The 14,829-nt window shown below is 38.4% G+C and overlaps 1 protein-coding gene across 3 annotated transcripts; it reads left to right on the forward strand.

Annotated features, from left to right (window-relative positions):
- Positions 1 to 37: 37 nt before the first annotated feature.
- Positions 38 to 14,615, forward strand: LOC309697450 (carnitine O-acetyltransferase-like). 3 transcript variants are annotated; one of them, XM_082519346.1, is made up of 14 exons: positions 42 to 1,049; positions 1,279 to 1,575; positions 2,696 to 2,814; positions 2,920 to 2,973; positions 3,334 to 3,499; positions 5,097 to 5,202; positions 7,331 to 7,506; positions 9,453 to 9,553; positions 9,915 to 10,034; positions 10,668 to 10,790; positions 11,177 to 11,312; positions 11,602 to 11,664; positions 13,093 to 13,230; positions 13,980 to 14,615. In XM_082519346.1, the coding sequence occupies exons 1-14, from the start codon at positions 1,023 to 1,025 to the stop codon at positions 14,190 to 14,192; spliced, it is 1,839 nt and encodes a 612-aa protein (XP_082375472.1). In that variant the 5' UTR covers positions 42 to 1,022; the 3' UTR covers positions 14,193 to 14,615. The 3 variants fall into 3 exon arrangements, with proteins under 3 accessions (XP_082375471.1, XP_082375472.1, XP_082375470.1); XM_082519344.1 differs by having other exon boundaries at positions 43 to 1,049; positions 5,031 to 5,202; XM_082519345.1 differs by lacking the exon at positions 2,920 to 2,973 and having other exon boundaries at positions 38 to 1,049; positions 5,031 to 5,202.
- Positions 14,616 to 14,829: the final 214 nt, after the last annotated feature.

The following is a 14,829-nucleotide window of genomic DNA, read 5'->3' on the forward strand; positions in this document are numbered from 1 at the left end:
CCCCCCCCCCCCTTGCTTTGCGTAAGTTCCTTTCGTGTGTGTGTGTGTGTGTGTGTGTGTGTGTGTGATTATTAAACAGTCGCACATAAATAAGTGACGTCATATTCAGTACTTTTGACAGTTCACTCTTCGGCCGCTCCATCTTATTAGGGAAATTCCATATACATAAATGTAAATTTCAAAACTCAACCCCATCATTTAATTTGTTTTTGATTGAAATTAAATATTACTTTAACTCTTAAATTAACTTCCAATTAAAAAAAAAAAAGGTTTATCATTGATTGAAATTCATTCAGAAATGTTTAACGAATGAGCTGTCACAACTTTCAAGTACAAAGTTGTTATGAAGTCTGTCACATCCCCCCCCCCCCCCCTTTTTTTTTTTTTTTTTTTTTATCCTTTATTTATCCTTCTTTTTTCATTGTACTGTATATTGTTACTCTTATTTGCCTTGTATGTCTACTGTACAAACTGAACTGGAATGACTGACTGTTCGCTTTATAAGTTCAATAAAGTTTGGAAGAAAAAAACCCCCTCTTCGGCCGCTCCCGTCTGCCGCATTTTGCGGCAAAATTATCCACACCCACCGCCGCGCTATGAATTGTGGGATATATGGGACCACGAAGCGTGCACCAGACCACGCTTGATATTTGGGGAAATCGACGCATTTGAAGTACACTTCGAATTGGGACAGCCGTCGTGGCGTGGCGGTGACGTAACCGCACTTGAAATGCGTACTTCAAGCGTGCAGACCCTGAATTGGGACACAGCCAGTGTCTGTAGAGCAGGTGTGCTTGAAAGCTATTATTTTTGTGGAGTAACAAACTGGCAGCCCTGGAGTGTTTTCTGCTTGTTTTTACCTCAGCAGTTATCACCTTAATGGGGATGTGTCTGTGTAAGCCAAACAATAAATGATTCAGGATAGTTATTTGTCTATTGGCATTTTTTTTCAGCACTGTAACTGCCGGTTAAACAGGTGAATACACTCCAGCCTCATTCTGTGCGAGTTTCCTGAAAATACAATGTTGAGAATCTTCAGCAGAATTATGGTAAGCAATTCAGTGTAGTTGTTTAGGATTTATCTTACTGAAGTCATAACAAAAGCCCATTACCTTGTATTCATAAATATGTGTGAGGTTTTATGTTTTTGTTAACGTAATAATTAACAGAAGCAATTTTTCATGTTTTAACCAAATGAATGCTAGTAAAAGTCTCAGGATTTATTATCTGATCTTCTTTTATTCTATATTCGTGTATTTTTGTCTTTCTGTCTCCCAGGTGAAGTTGGGGAAGATGAATCCTCCAGACCAGGTCAGATCTTATCAGTTAGTGAAGCCTGTACGAGTGATTCTTATTAGTGACAGATACTTGAACCAGCAGAAGGGACTTCCCAGGGTACCTGTCCCCCCTCTGCGGAAAACATGTGAGGGCTACCTCAGTGCCCTGGAGCCCATAATAGAAGAGGATGAGTGGAAGCGAGCGAAACAGCTGGTTGAGGCCTTTATGAAAAGAGGAGGGGTTGGAGAGGAACTGCAGAGAAGCCTGGAGAGGAAAGCATGCAACACTGACAACTGGGTGAGCTCATTTACTGCCACTAAAGAGGTTCAAGTTGCAGTGACCAGACATAGGGAACTGACTGAAAATGAATGATCATGTTATAGGGAAGGAAGAAGATGGAATTAAAAAGGTCTCAGGTAGGATCAGTTAGAACAAAAAACATCAGGCCTTATTCATTAGTAAAAATAGAAAAGTACTATAGAAATGCTATTCCAGAGGACTATACTATGAAGAAATTTCAACATACCCAGTCTTTCTTTATATGGCTTCACAAAACCTAAAAACTGCAGGCAGCAATGAAGAGTACTGATAATTAAATGTATTGTGTCAAACAAAGCAGCTCTGTTTCAGAACATTTGGTAACTGAAAACCACTGTGATTGAAAAGTTGAAATGAATCTTTATTGGTCTTATTGATTAACAATGTTGCATTAAACAGTAAAATGAAACACTGTTGCTGCAAATGTGATGACGTAAATCCAAAAGAGAACTTGTATTTTGATCATTGCAAGTGGGGAAATAATTCATTAAGTGAAAGTTATATAAATCTGTCTTACTGCTCACTGTGCTTCAAGTGCTGCCATCAGTTTCTAATCTGACAGCTGCCCATCAGAGTTTTGAAACTTAAATGTTTATATGCATCGGGTTAAAGTTTACTCTGTGTGTTCAAGTCTGACACTGTCCCACAGCCTGATTTGGAAACTAGTTTATCACTAACAAAGTGAAATTGAGTGAATGCTATTCACAAGCAGCAGCAAAAGTAATATTTAGTCTAGAAGTAATATACATTAATCATAATATTTTTGGTTTATAAGTGTTTTTATAAAATATAATTCTTTGACTGTCTTAAGTGAGCTGTGGTACTGCACTCCATTAATTAAAAAAATGTGATTTGATGTATAATTTGTCTATTTGCCCTGAGCCTTATCATTAAAGGCAATGGCAGAATGTACAGCTGTAGTTATAGTAATTGATGAAAATACTCCAATTACAGAAAATGGTGTAAATTTGTCAAGAACTGCAGATAGAGTAGGAACACTTAAATGAAATTTTGCAACATCTTAGAAACTCAAGTGATGACACTAATTTTTATCAGCTGCTTTCTGCAGGATTAATTAACAGCCTGCTACTGTGTGTAGACGACAGACCTGTGGGGGAAGTTGGAATACTTTGGGAACCGGAGCCCTGTGGTGATTAACGCAAATGTCCAGATTGCGTGTCCTCGACTGGACTTCAGGGATAAACAGGGACAAATTAGGTAAACCAACACACACTCTAACACAAAAATGATACCTTGTATATGTGTTTATAGCTTTTTAAAACGACTAACATGTTTTGTTTTTTGGGGGGGTTTGCTGCTTAGGTGTGCAGCCAAACTAATAATAGCTCTTTTGGAATTTAAGACAACCATTGAAAAGTGAGTACCAGAATCAAATTAATGTTTAATTAATTAATTAATCTCCAGAGATCTAAGATGCCATAGTGCAGTTAACACGTCATATGCTCACAGGACCTTTTGAGAATAAATAATGAGGAAACTGATCTCACCTGAGCATGAAACTATTAGTCGGTAAAATTAATTAGGGAGCCTCTGAAACTGAGTCTGTTTTGTAAAAATGCCTGTAATAACGTAAGTTCTAATTCCATCAAAATGTTCCAAAAGACACCAAAACAAGAAAAGTGGTTAAGAAATCAGTTTAGTAGTTTTTGGTACTTGTGTATTGCCTCTATTTTTCAGCCCACCTCGGTTTACTGATGGAGGCTGTGTCTTTCACAGTGAAACATTACCAGCTGAGAATCTGGGAGGGAAACCTCTTTGTATGGAGCAATATTCCCAGTTGCTGTCAACCTGCCGCATCCCAGGTCTGGAGAGGGACTCGGTGGTGTTCCATGCCAAGATCGGCAATCCACCCAAACACATCACAGTGGCATATAACTCTCAGGTAAGATTTTTTTTTTTTTTTTTTTTTGCACAACATATTACCAGAGTCTTTGTGGAGATGCTTGCAAAGAGCCAAAGCTGTGTTAAAAGCATAATGCGGTTGTTTCTGTCCTGGATGCAGTATACACTTTGCCATTGTGCTTTTGTGGAATAGAAATAAAAGTAATGTTTATATCCACGCTGTAGACTGCCACTATTTTCCTCCTCCTCTGAGACAAAATGAAATCGGCTGATTGGACTCTATGGCAAGCGAGCTAACAATTCCAACAAACTGAACTACTGGGATTCTCTATTCTTATCCCTAATGAGAGTGGGCCAACATATTAAAGTCTATGGGTTAAGAATGGGATATCACTCAAATTCACACGGATGAGTGAATAGTTTACTGTGTATAAGGAAATGGGTGAAATGAGCACACCTTTTTAAAAAGACATTTAATTATTTGCTTGAATATTGTAGTGTAGCGAGTAACATCTTCACAGGTTTGTTACCCCTGGCTATTGACTTGCGAAAACACACTGTACTATATAATGTTAGCTTAATATTTGCTCTATAAACACTACTCGTGACCTACAAAAAACAGTCAAATGGATTCCATTTCTCACGCATACCCTATCTTTGCATGGTCTTTATTCTCCCTTGCTCAAAGGTTATTTTCCTTCCTCTTCTTGTCCTCCACTACCATGTCCGGTTGATAAGCTATCACCAGTTTGTCTGTCTGTATCTGCAAGTCCTACAGGATCTTAGCTTGGTCAATCTCAATAATACACCCTGCTGTTATGTGCTGGATTGTCTCAGGGGCATCTTTGCACAGCCTGCACCTGGGGTTTTTACCTGGTGTGGTAGACCCAGCCTCTATGGATCTTGTGCTTAGAGCTTGTTCCTGTACTGCCATTAGAGGTGCCTCTGTGCCATCCTTCAGTCCAGTTTTTTCCCAGCCACTGGTAGGATTTCTTGATGTCAGCCACTTCCTCTATCTGCCAGTGGTGCATACCGTGCAGGGGCCTATTCTTCTACAATGGTTCTTCTCCTTGCACACAGTTAATGTCGGTGGCATCAACTGTTGATGTCCATCTCATGTACCCTCTTCCGCTGAGGTTACTTCCATAGTAGTATTCCAACAGTTCCCTAGCACCTGATGTGGGCCTTACTAATCCAGCCAGTATGGTTTCAGTTATCTTTCCCTCTCACTCATAACCAAAGCAGATTGGTTAGCATCTGGGGCCTAGCCTGGCGACCCTTATTGAATACAGTCCCCCTGGTCAAAAGTTGAACCCCAGATAGGAAGAGAGAGTTTGCCAGAGATGACAATCCAAGCAAACCAAGTGGAACCCAACTCAATTCTCCTCTCTGCAGACGCTTGAACACTACCTGAAATGTTTGAAAGAGTAGCTGAAAAACTCTTTGCTGTTGGCCAAAGGAGTGGGCTGTTCACCTAGTCCCACTACCCAAATGTAAGGCATGTAGTGCTGAGTTGGATGGGAAGCATGTGCTCAGTAATGCTATAAATCTGTGTCCTCCCTTTGAATCAGTTCTTTGTGGTGGAGGTCTACCACAATGATGGGACTCCGCTGACAGTTGATCAGCTTTGTGTTCAGATGGAGAGCATTTGCACCTCCACATCAGAGACTAACACGGAGCCTGTCGGTATCCTCACCACCCTGGATCGTGACTCTTGGAGCAAAGCATATCTCAGTATGAAAGGTAAGGCCAAGCTTAGCTTTAACTCAGATTAAACTAATGAAAAAAGTGTGTGACATAAAGTGGTCAACAGTAACTGATCTTGGCAAAGAAGGGTAATCTGCATTCTCTATGATGTGATGAACCAGAAAATAACACAGAAAAACATTTTTGGCATCTATTTCATCCTAGCACATCATCGTTATTCTCTGCAACCTTGGTGAGCTTGGCTAAGTGCACATCATGGTGCTGCAGGTTCTAATGGGTGACCCAGCTAGTTTGCAGTGGATCTCAGCTAATTATTACAACAACACAATTTACAGTTTACAATTACAGAGTTACAAAAGACTATCAGCCTGGCTAGCCGGTAAATAAAACATGTGAATGGAAGAGCCAAAGCTAGCTTGTTAGCAACAACTGAATTTGTAAAATGAAGCAAGAGGATTTTCCTTAGTAAATTTAAAAAAAAAAAAAAAATAGAAAAGAGGGAAAAAAAGATTACAAGTCAAACTTCTAGACTTGGGCAACCATCAATACTGCACACCCCAGGGTCCTATCCTAAAAGGACAACACTGAAATAACACTCAATAAACAAAGTTTAAAAAAAGGCACTTTTTCATTGTAAGTACCCTATGATAGTGGAGAAAACATCAGAGAATCCTCCCTTAGCAAGTGCTTGCTGACAATGGGAAGGAAGACCTACTATTTAACAGGAAGTAACCTCTGGCAAACCTAGCCCAGCAATTGAAAGGAAACCTTTTTCTCCCACTTGTGCCCAAAATATCTTTGTTTTGGTAAACAGAGTTCATGACACTGGGTGAGGGCTAGAAAATCAAGTGTAGACTGAATTCTTTGCTTTCACTGTCAACTCTTTGTCATAATTCGCTACTAATCTAGTGATCTGTTTCACTCCATCTTGACAACACTTGAGAACAGAATCTTTAGATATTTGAACTCAACTCAAATCTAAATTGCTCCTCCTGTGTCTCTAGTTCAGTGAATCAGTCTTAGCCTCTTTCCAACACTCTGGAGTACACTTTTCCAGGAAGGCTGAGCAGTGTGATATTCTTCTCTATAAATTAAGAACTTGCTTAGAATCATTTTCCACAAAGTCCAGAATGATCAGCCCCATCACAGCTTAAATATCATACTACCATGTTTTCAACTACAGGCTTATTTGCTGTAGAACCAGCTCCTATTCAGGAGAAAGATCCACTCCAGTTTTAAGATTAGATGTCAGAGATTCAATTTTTATAAAACTTGACCCTGAACCATGCTTTAGTTATGCTGGTAGAGGACCTCCTACACCATCAGTATCAGCCATTATTGGATTAGCATGGGAGGAGGAAAAAAATACAAGAGGTACAATCTTTTAAAATGCTCATCATTTCCACTCAGCATTTTCATTAAAAGAATATATAACAAATTCTCACCAGATGCCATGTTTACTGTTTAATTAATGAATATTTCACAAATTGTAACAATTACTTCAACAAAATCTTTCGACCAGTAATTTTGTTTATTCAAAGGTATTTTATTGTTAAACCAAAATGTCTCATTTAGGATGAAAAATGCACCAAAGAGGAAACTTTGGTGCATTTTAAAATATGTGTGACCTTGGACGTGCATATGAACATACTATTTAATAAGAAGGTGCCCCTATTTTTGCATTACAAACGTTGAGGTTGGGTGGGGAAGAGCATGCTGAGCACTTCTCTAGTTGGTGAGTGTGTTTTATGAATGTATGGATAAATAGATCAACCAATTCCTACACCCCTGGTCACGCTAGTAAAAAAGAGACGAGAAAAGGAATGATGGCGATGTTAACTGACTTGATGCATGCCTAATTATCCAGGTAAGGTTAGGGAAACCTGCAGTCAGATGAGAAGTCACTTGGATGACGAAATGTTTCTCCTGCTGAAAACTGTACCTTCAGGTGAACAGAATTAACTTTCTGGGGCAATGTTAACTTTTTTTTTTTTTTTTTTTTGCACATAAGTGAGGGGTGAAATTGTATAGTGTTACTTGCCTTTGTGTATTTGCATGTGTACCTGTGACTGCTTCATGCGGTCTGTGATGGAGACACTCTGTCATAGCAAGATCTGTTAAACTGTTAAAAATCATTGGGTTTGGTTGGTTTTGTTTTTTGTAGATCAAACAAACAAAGAATCACTGTCAGCCATTGAAAGGAGCATCTTCACATTGTGTTTGGATAGAGCCATACCTCGAGAGTCTGACAAGTACGTCACATGTGATTTCCACCTAATAACACATGGAGGAGGCAGCCAGTGGAATAGTGCCAACCGCTGGTTTGACAAGTCACTGCAGGTGAGAAACAACCTGCCTGAAGAAATGGATGGTTATGTGGTATTTTTTGTGTGTGTGTGGGGGGGGGGCGAAATTCCCAACTGGCTCCCCTCAGTCACCTGATATTCATTAACTTATTTAATGGGCAACATGGAGGTTCAGTGGTTCACTGTTGCCTCACAGTAAGCAGTTACTGGTTTTCCAATCCATTATCAGCTCGTTGAAACATCGCGGCAAAAGGTCGAGGGAAAGCACCAAGCTTTTTAAATAGACTAACAATGAGGCGGAGTTGTTGCTGCCAGTAACACAACAGTACAAAGTTGCCAAAGCGAGTGAGAATTAAATAATTTGAAGAAAAGCTATCTGCAGCATGTACAAACTGATACAAATCTTTAATAGGGCTGTCAAAATTGAGAGCAAACAAAACAACTGCTGTATAATGCCCTCCGCTATCTTTTTTTAAAAATTGGTCACATGCCTGCATCACATGACTAAAATGCGTCATCATTTTAGAAAGTCTGCGTTTTTTGAGTGTCCACGCGGGACAGCTCCGTTTTGAAATGTATGCGTTTTCGAGAGGGTTTTCAAAACGCTGCGTTTTTCTTTGGGGAAAGCGCCGTGGACGGGAGGCCAAAACGGAACGAAAACGATGCGTGTACGTGTGCACGTAGCCGTCTGCCTTAGGTATGAGTGTGAATTGTTCTCACTCTGTGGCTGATGGGATAGGCTTCAGCCCCCCCTGCAACCCTGAATTGGATATTTAGAAGAAAATGAATGAATTTACTTTAGTATACTTAATGAAGCCATCCAAAATGTTGTCTTTGTAGGTGGGTGGGTATTTTCTTATACAATTTCTTATTAAAATTGTGTAGAAATGAGTTGAAATCTATGCTTGTAATTGCTTTTTTTGTCTTCCTGCTACTTCTATCAGTCAATAAACACTAGTGACCCATGCATACATAACTGTGCAACAGCATTGGCTCCACTATGTTTGAGGACTGATGTGAAATGTTTCAGACGATGATGAGCTGTTCCTTTCCTTCTCCATGCTGTTTTCTTCCAGTTATTCTAGTTTATACAATAAGGTGCAAATCACTGGTTAAACTGAAAAACTTAAGAATAACCTTCTGTATTTACATACATGAAGGGATCTCTTGATTGTATACTTGACCTTCTCGAGTAATGATGTGGTTAAGGAAAACCCTTTATACAATGTAGCTAAAGAGAAAAATTCAGTGTTCATTTTATTTCGTGGCCTTTTACTCTATTCACTTATTTTGCTATCTTTCTGCCTTTAAAAAAAAAAAAACCCCAGAAGACCCGTGTCTTGCAATGTAAGTTTAAATTACATTTTTGTAATTAAAAAGTTCAAAAATGTTACAGTACAGCGACTTGACTCATGTAGATATCATGGTGTACCTCTTTAATCTGTTTTAGTTGACTAAAATGTTTGTTTGTTTTTTCTCCTCTGTTGTATTCCTCTATACCCGAGGTATGTCCAGCAGACATTCCTGGTTTCTAAGTAAGAAAGTAGTTTTTTCTTCTTTTTTTTTTCTTCAAATTCCTGAATTATAATAATAATAATGGATTGGATTTATATAGCGCTTTTCAAGGCACCCAAAGCGCTTTACCAATGCCACTATTCATTCACTCTCACATTCACACACTGGTGGAGGCAGCTACAGTTGTAGCCACAGCTGCCCTGGGGCAGACTGACAGAAGCGAGGCTGCCATATCGCACCATCGGCCCCTCTGGCCAACACCAGAATTATCTGCCAGGTCTCTGAGTATGTGTTATTCCCTCCCAAAAAAGATTTGTTTCACTGCACAAATGTGTGTAAAGCAGCATATTCGTGGGGTATGTTAGTTTCTAATCCACAACCATTTAGTGACAGGTAGGATCATAAAAATTGCAAACATGGAGACAACACAATTGCAATTAAATCCTAATACTGTTTGTCTTTCAGATAATTGTTGCAGAAGATGGGTCATGGGGTTTAAATCTGATTCATATTGTTGCTGATGGTACAGTTAGTATGGCCTTAACTGACTATCTTGTCGCATCCATGTAAGTGGAACCAAATTGTTTTTCGGTTATGTAGATTTAGGCTTTTTCTTTTGTTATGACATTACTGAAAATTCAGATGTTAAATTTTAAAATCATTACATGGCATTAACGCAGATGTATGGTTTTCGTGAATCACACAATTTGGGTATATGTATGTATTTATGTGTGGAAGGTATGAATGAATTTAATTGTTCACGCCTGGGCTATGATCACTTGGCTGTGCAAACATCACCTCCTTCATGACTTAAGGATTAAAGGAGGGCACATGCTCTGTTTGTTTGGCATACTGTATGGTGCCTTTGGTTTGTTACTTCATGTGATATTGTTCCACCAAATGTATTTGCCCTCATTTTTGAAACAGGAAGAAGCCAGAGATGAGGCAAGCTTCCATTCTGCCTTTACCTATGCCCCAGAAACTACACTTCCATGTCACCCCTGATATCAAAGAGATCATTGAGCAGGCTAAAAGGAGCATGGACAGGTGAGTACATATCACTTTTAAATTGTTCAATATGGCTCATGTTGAACAAACATCTGCACATCTGGCACGAAAAGACTGTCATCCACTAACAAAGCTAGGGCTAAGGCATGGCTATTAGAACAAATAAAACATTTGGTTATATGTATGAAAAGAATATGGTTAAAGGTTATATTGCACTTAGAAATGATGTTGAAAAACAAAATGGGATGTTACACACAACACATCTTGTGTGAGTTTTAAAATAAATTTCACAACACAAAGCAACAAATGTGTTCAAAATTGAATACATTGTGGTATTTTTATTGTGTTGGTGTAAACCTGTCCTTCATAAAACTCAAGTGAGCTACAAAAAAGTGGCTTTTGGTCTTGCTGCATAAAAATCTCAATGTGTGTAAAGCACCCAATTAATAGATGTGAATATGTTCAGGTTTTCTGTAATTAGAATTAATAGTGTGTAATATATCCCTGACCTTTATTACAGTTTGTTACCACAAGTCAAGTATCAACAAAGTGCCTAACCATAATCTCGCCTCGTGCACCAAAATGGCATTTGTGTGTATTCAATGGTTACTTGTGTTTGACACAGTCTGTTATTGCATCTGTATAATGTTTGTTCCATTCCTCCAACTACAGAAACATCCAAAACTTTGATCTGAGTGTTCTGGTTTTTGACCACTTTGGGAAAAATTATCTGAAGGCCCACAACATGAGCCCTGATGCTTTCATCCAAATGGCCATACAGCTGGCCTACTACAGGTGAAATCCTGAAACCTCATGGAGAATGAGATGTGTATGCAGAATGTTGTCAGATCTGACAGACAGACAAGCAGCTTTACTAGAATGTTTCACACATGGAGATATGTGAAATAACACTCCCTGACATGAGATGTCTAGCTTGTTCATAGTTTATAAGCACTTTGGAGAGATTGGGATGCCCCACAATGTATTTCATATGGTATTTAAAATTCTGGCATTTATAGTGAGGAAAAACTGCTGTGATCTCAGCCAGTATGCTTACATTAGCCCAAAGGAAGGAGGAATTACTACATCGCAGAGCCAGTATTTCTCTCATGAGTCAGTAAGTTTTAGAACTTTGTTGCAACGCAGTTTATGGAAAATCTTTCTCTCCCTTCTCTTGACAGGATGAATAAGCAAGTCTGTGCATCATATGAAGCTGTCAGCCAGCGAATGTTCAGGCGTGGACGTGTGTCCCTACTGCTTTCAACGACAAGTGTCTCAGCTGCCTTTGTCAAGGCCTTTGATGACCCTCAAAAGCAGGTCTGGCAAGATGGGTAACATTAAATCCAACTCTTACAATCAGGTTCATAAATATCTGCACAGGGACAGTTGTTGTTTGTACCTTTGAGTGTGTACAGCACTAAAGTGGAGTACTGTTGATACTCGTGCTTTTTGGTTGGTTTTTTTTCTCCATAATATAAACCTTTATTTCATACTTACAGATGTACAGTTAAAACAATGTTGTCATTCTCAGCTCGGTATTTGACACAGTTTGTGTTTGGGTCAGAGTACAGCAGTTCACCAGACTTCATCTTTCTGTTTTACACAGAACACGGAGAAGATTGATCTGTTGGAAAAAGCCATAAAAACACACAAAGAGAATATTAAGGCGGTGAGTAACATTTACAACATTTAGTTCTTCAGTTTTGTGGAGTTTATATCTTCTGGCAGCAACTGTTCTCTCCATATACTCTGAATTAGTTTAAATTTTCACTCTTGCATGTTGCTCTATCAAATAAAAATTTGTTAAAGTATAATAATAACCTATTCCATCAGTCTTCAAAGGTGTGACAGTGAAAATATCTGACAACGAAAAAGAACTCTAGAGAAGCAAAGAAGACCTGTGTACCTACACAGTTGAATAGTGGGAGCATGGTATACCAATGTACTGATGTGCACCACTGCTTTGGTGGGAAAACTAGACAGGTCTTACCATCAATCTTAGAAAATGGAGTAGATGCAACTATATTACTCACCTGCTTTCACACGCATTGAATTTGAGTGACATCCCATTCTTAATCTATTAACATAATGTTGCCAGCCTTTTGCAGCTTTAACATCTTCAACTCTGCTGCAAAAGCTTTCCACAAGGTTTAAGAGTGTGTTTATGGGAATTTCTGACAGTTCTTTTAGAAGCACATTTATTATCTGGAAGTCCAACTCCTGAAAAACAACCCCTCGCCACCAAATTGTACACTTGGACAGTGCAGTCACACAAGTGCCGTTCTTCTGGCAACCATGAACCACTGGCAACCACTGGCTTGGCGAACTCAAAAGGGTGATTAATCACTTTGTACTCTAGAGTCCAGAGGCAGTGTGTTTTACACACCCCTGTCAATGCTTTGCATTGCCCTTGTTGATGTAAGGATTGACTGCAGCTTCTCAGCCTTTCAAACCTATTTAATCAACTTATTTAATCATATTGTAATTTTGTAGATTTTCAGATTTGAATTCAATGAGATTGCTGCAAATATTCATCTAACGAGAATGAATATAAAGCTGGCATGATCGAGGAAGCGTTTTTGTTTGATTGTTAGATAATGTTGAATATTCACATCACTTCAAAAAATTGTAAATGAATACACAGTGTGACTGCATTAATAAAACTACAAAGTGTGTACTTCAGTGCTACTGACAAGGTCAGAACAATAGTGGGCTATTTAACTACTAAGCAACAGAAAGTGTTTCTGTGTACAAGTTCATGCAGTGCCTGTAGTTGGTGATGGAGCCACCACTTATTTTCATTCTTGTCCTTGTACCTGACCCCCCCCCCCCCTCCTTTTTTTTTCTCTTTTTTTTTTTTTTAACATCCCTTAACATTGACCTATAAACCATTTAAGTATACTCTATGTATAAACCACACTCATCTACACATAATAGAGAACTAGGCCAAGTTCCTATTTTAAATTGGGTTAGGGGTTGCAATGCATAACTTGGTCCTGTGTCTTTAATCTTTAATTAAAGATATGAGTGTGACAGACATGTAATAGTATCCCAAAGAGTTGTTGGTTAAATATGTAGTATTTTTCTTTTCTTACAGGTAATTGGAGGACATGATATTGTAGCCCATATCATTGCTCTCAGATTGCAAGCTGTTGAGAATAAACTCCCCATGCCTGACATCTTCAGAGACATCTCATACAAAAAAATCCTTAACTACCAATTCGCCGCAAGTCAGGTAAAAACACATTAATGTTGCTTTGTTTATGTTGGTGAAGGGCTTATAGGTAAAACTGATATTTCTCACTAACACATGCATGTGATTAAATAGCTACCCAGCAGAAGTCCTTGCAGGTCATTATGTCATGTCCAAAAAATCTAAAAATTATAAAAAATCATCAGTTGTATGTGTCTACAGATATTTTAGTTATTAACAAAATTGGACATTTATTTAAATGTTCCTTCAAATTTCATAAAAAAATACTCAACCAGTGGAAGTATACTAAAGTGGAAGAAATCATCATTAAAGAAGACCCTTTGTAAAATTGTATAGTTTACATTTCTTTTAAACTCTGATATTGAACATAATATATAGAAGTCAGTTTGGAGTGGAAGACATCCATAAAACCCAACAGTGACTTCATACAGCAGAAAGACCCACAAACAACTGTGGATGGCTGCAGGGTGCAAGTATTCTCATGTCCATGAGAGCGATCATTTTTCTGCCCGATTCTTGATGTTGTATTAAAAATGAACCTTTTTATTTAAGACTAGATTTCTTCACATTCACACAAAGATTTAAATTGGAAGAAATGTTTAAGTCATCGCAGCTCTTAAACATCTGACACTTTTAACATGACTGAATTAAAGTAGTAGTGCATTTTAGTTGCATCTCTAACATTTCATTTCACATATTTTGTGGTGGGACTCACAATGTTATCTAAAGGTCTGTAAAGCAACGTTCTCACTTAAATTTCTCTTCACAAGGTGACATCCAATACCGGCTCTGTGGGAGTCCATCAGGTTGATGAAAACTCTGGATACAGTTTGTGCTACAGTGTACATAACAGTCACTTCATCATTGAGATGGCAACTTCCAACACCCACAAGAGACTAAACACACGTCATCTGATCCAAAATATGAAGGATGCACTACTGGACATGAGGGCTTTGCTGGAGCAAGCTCCAAGAGCAACTTAAAAATCATCCATAGCTAAACTCTCACCTTATTTTTTGCATTTTCTTTTGTTTTATTTTTATTTTTTTATTTGAATGATTATTGAAGTTTTTGAGGGGGTGGGGATTTCTCATCACTTCTTTGATTACTTGCTCAAAAATGGGAGATTCCATTCTAGATTTAAGTTTTGATCTTTTGTGAAACTTGCAGAGACCGGGTAGTCCTGTGAGTGATCTGTGGTAGGTGGGCTGGAGCAGACAGTGTCATGGCACACATGCTAAACACAAAGACACAGCTGAGGAAAATCCTTACACAAAAAAACACTAGGTGTTAGTCTTAATTGTCACACCCCAATTTCTATGTGCATTTTATTTGAGAAATGAGTGCTGAGCTTGAAGCCTAAAGACTATTATGCTTCTGTAATAAAACACCAATTTCAAACATTAGCTGTCTGACTGAAGTTCAGTCATTTGGATGTAACTCCTTCCTATAGAGATGCATTGATGCAAATGTCTAAAAGTAGTTTGTCCAGGTGTTTAGACTGAAAGTGAATATTTTCTTTTACAAAAAGTCAACTAAATTGTCTTTGCTTTGCAATCCAACCTCACTATGGCAAACTTTTGGACCAAAAAAAAATTTTTTTTTTCTAGAGTGCATCTC

This window comes from Aulonocara stuartgranti (genome assembly GCF_965226115.1).
Source record: "Aulonocara stuartgranti genome assembly, chromosome: 20".
Taxonomy (NCBI): Eukaryota; Metazoa; Chordata; class Actinopteri; order Cichliformes; family Cichlidae; genus Aulonocara; species Aulonocara stuartgranti.

Coding starts and splice junctions, on each gene's coding strand:
- LOC309697450 (XM_082519344.1), top strand. CDS start 1,023: ATGTTGAGAATCTTCAGCAGAATTATG. Junction 10,791..11,176: donor ATACAGCTGGCCTACTACAG/GTGAAATCCTGA, acceptor TTCTCTTGACAG/GATGAATAAGCAAGTCTGTG. Junction 11,665..13,092: donor ACAAAGAGAATATTAAGGCG/GTGAGTAACATT, acceptor CTTTTCTTACAG/GTAATTGGAGGACATGATAT.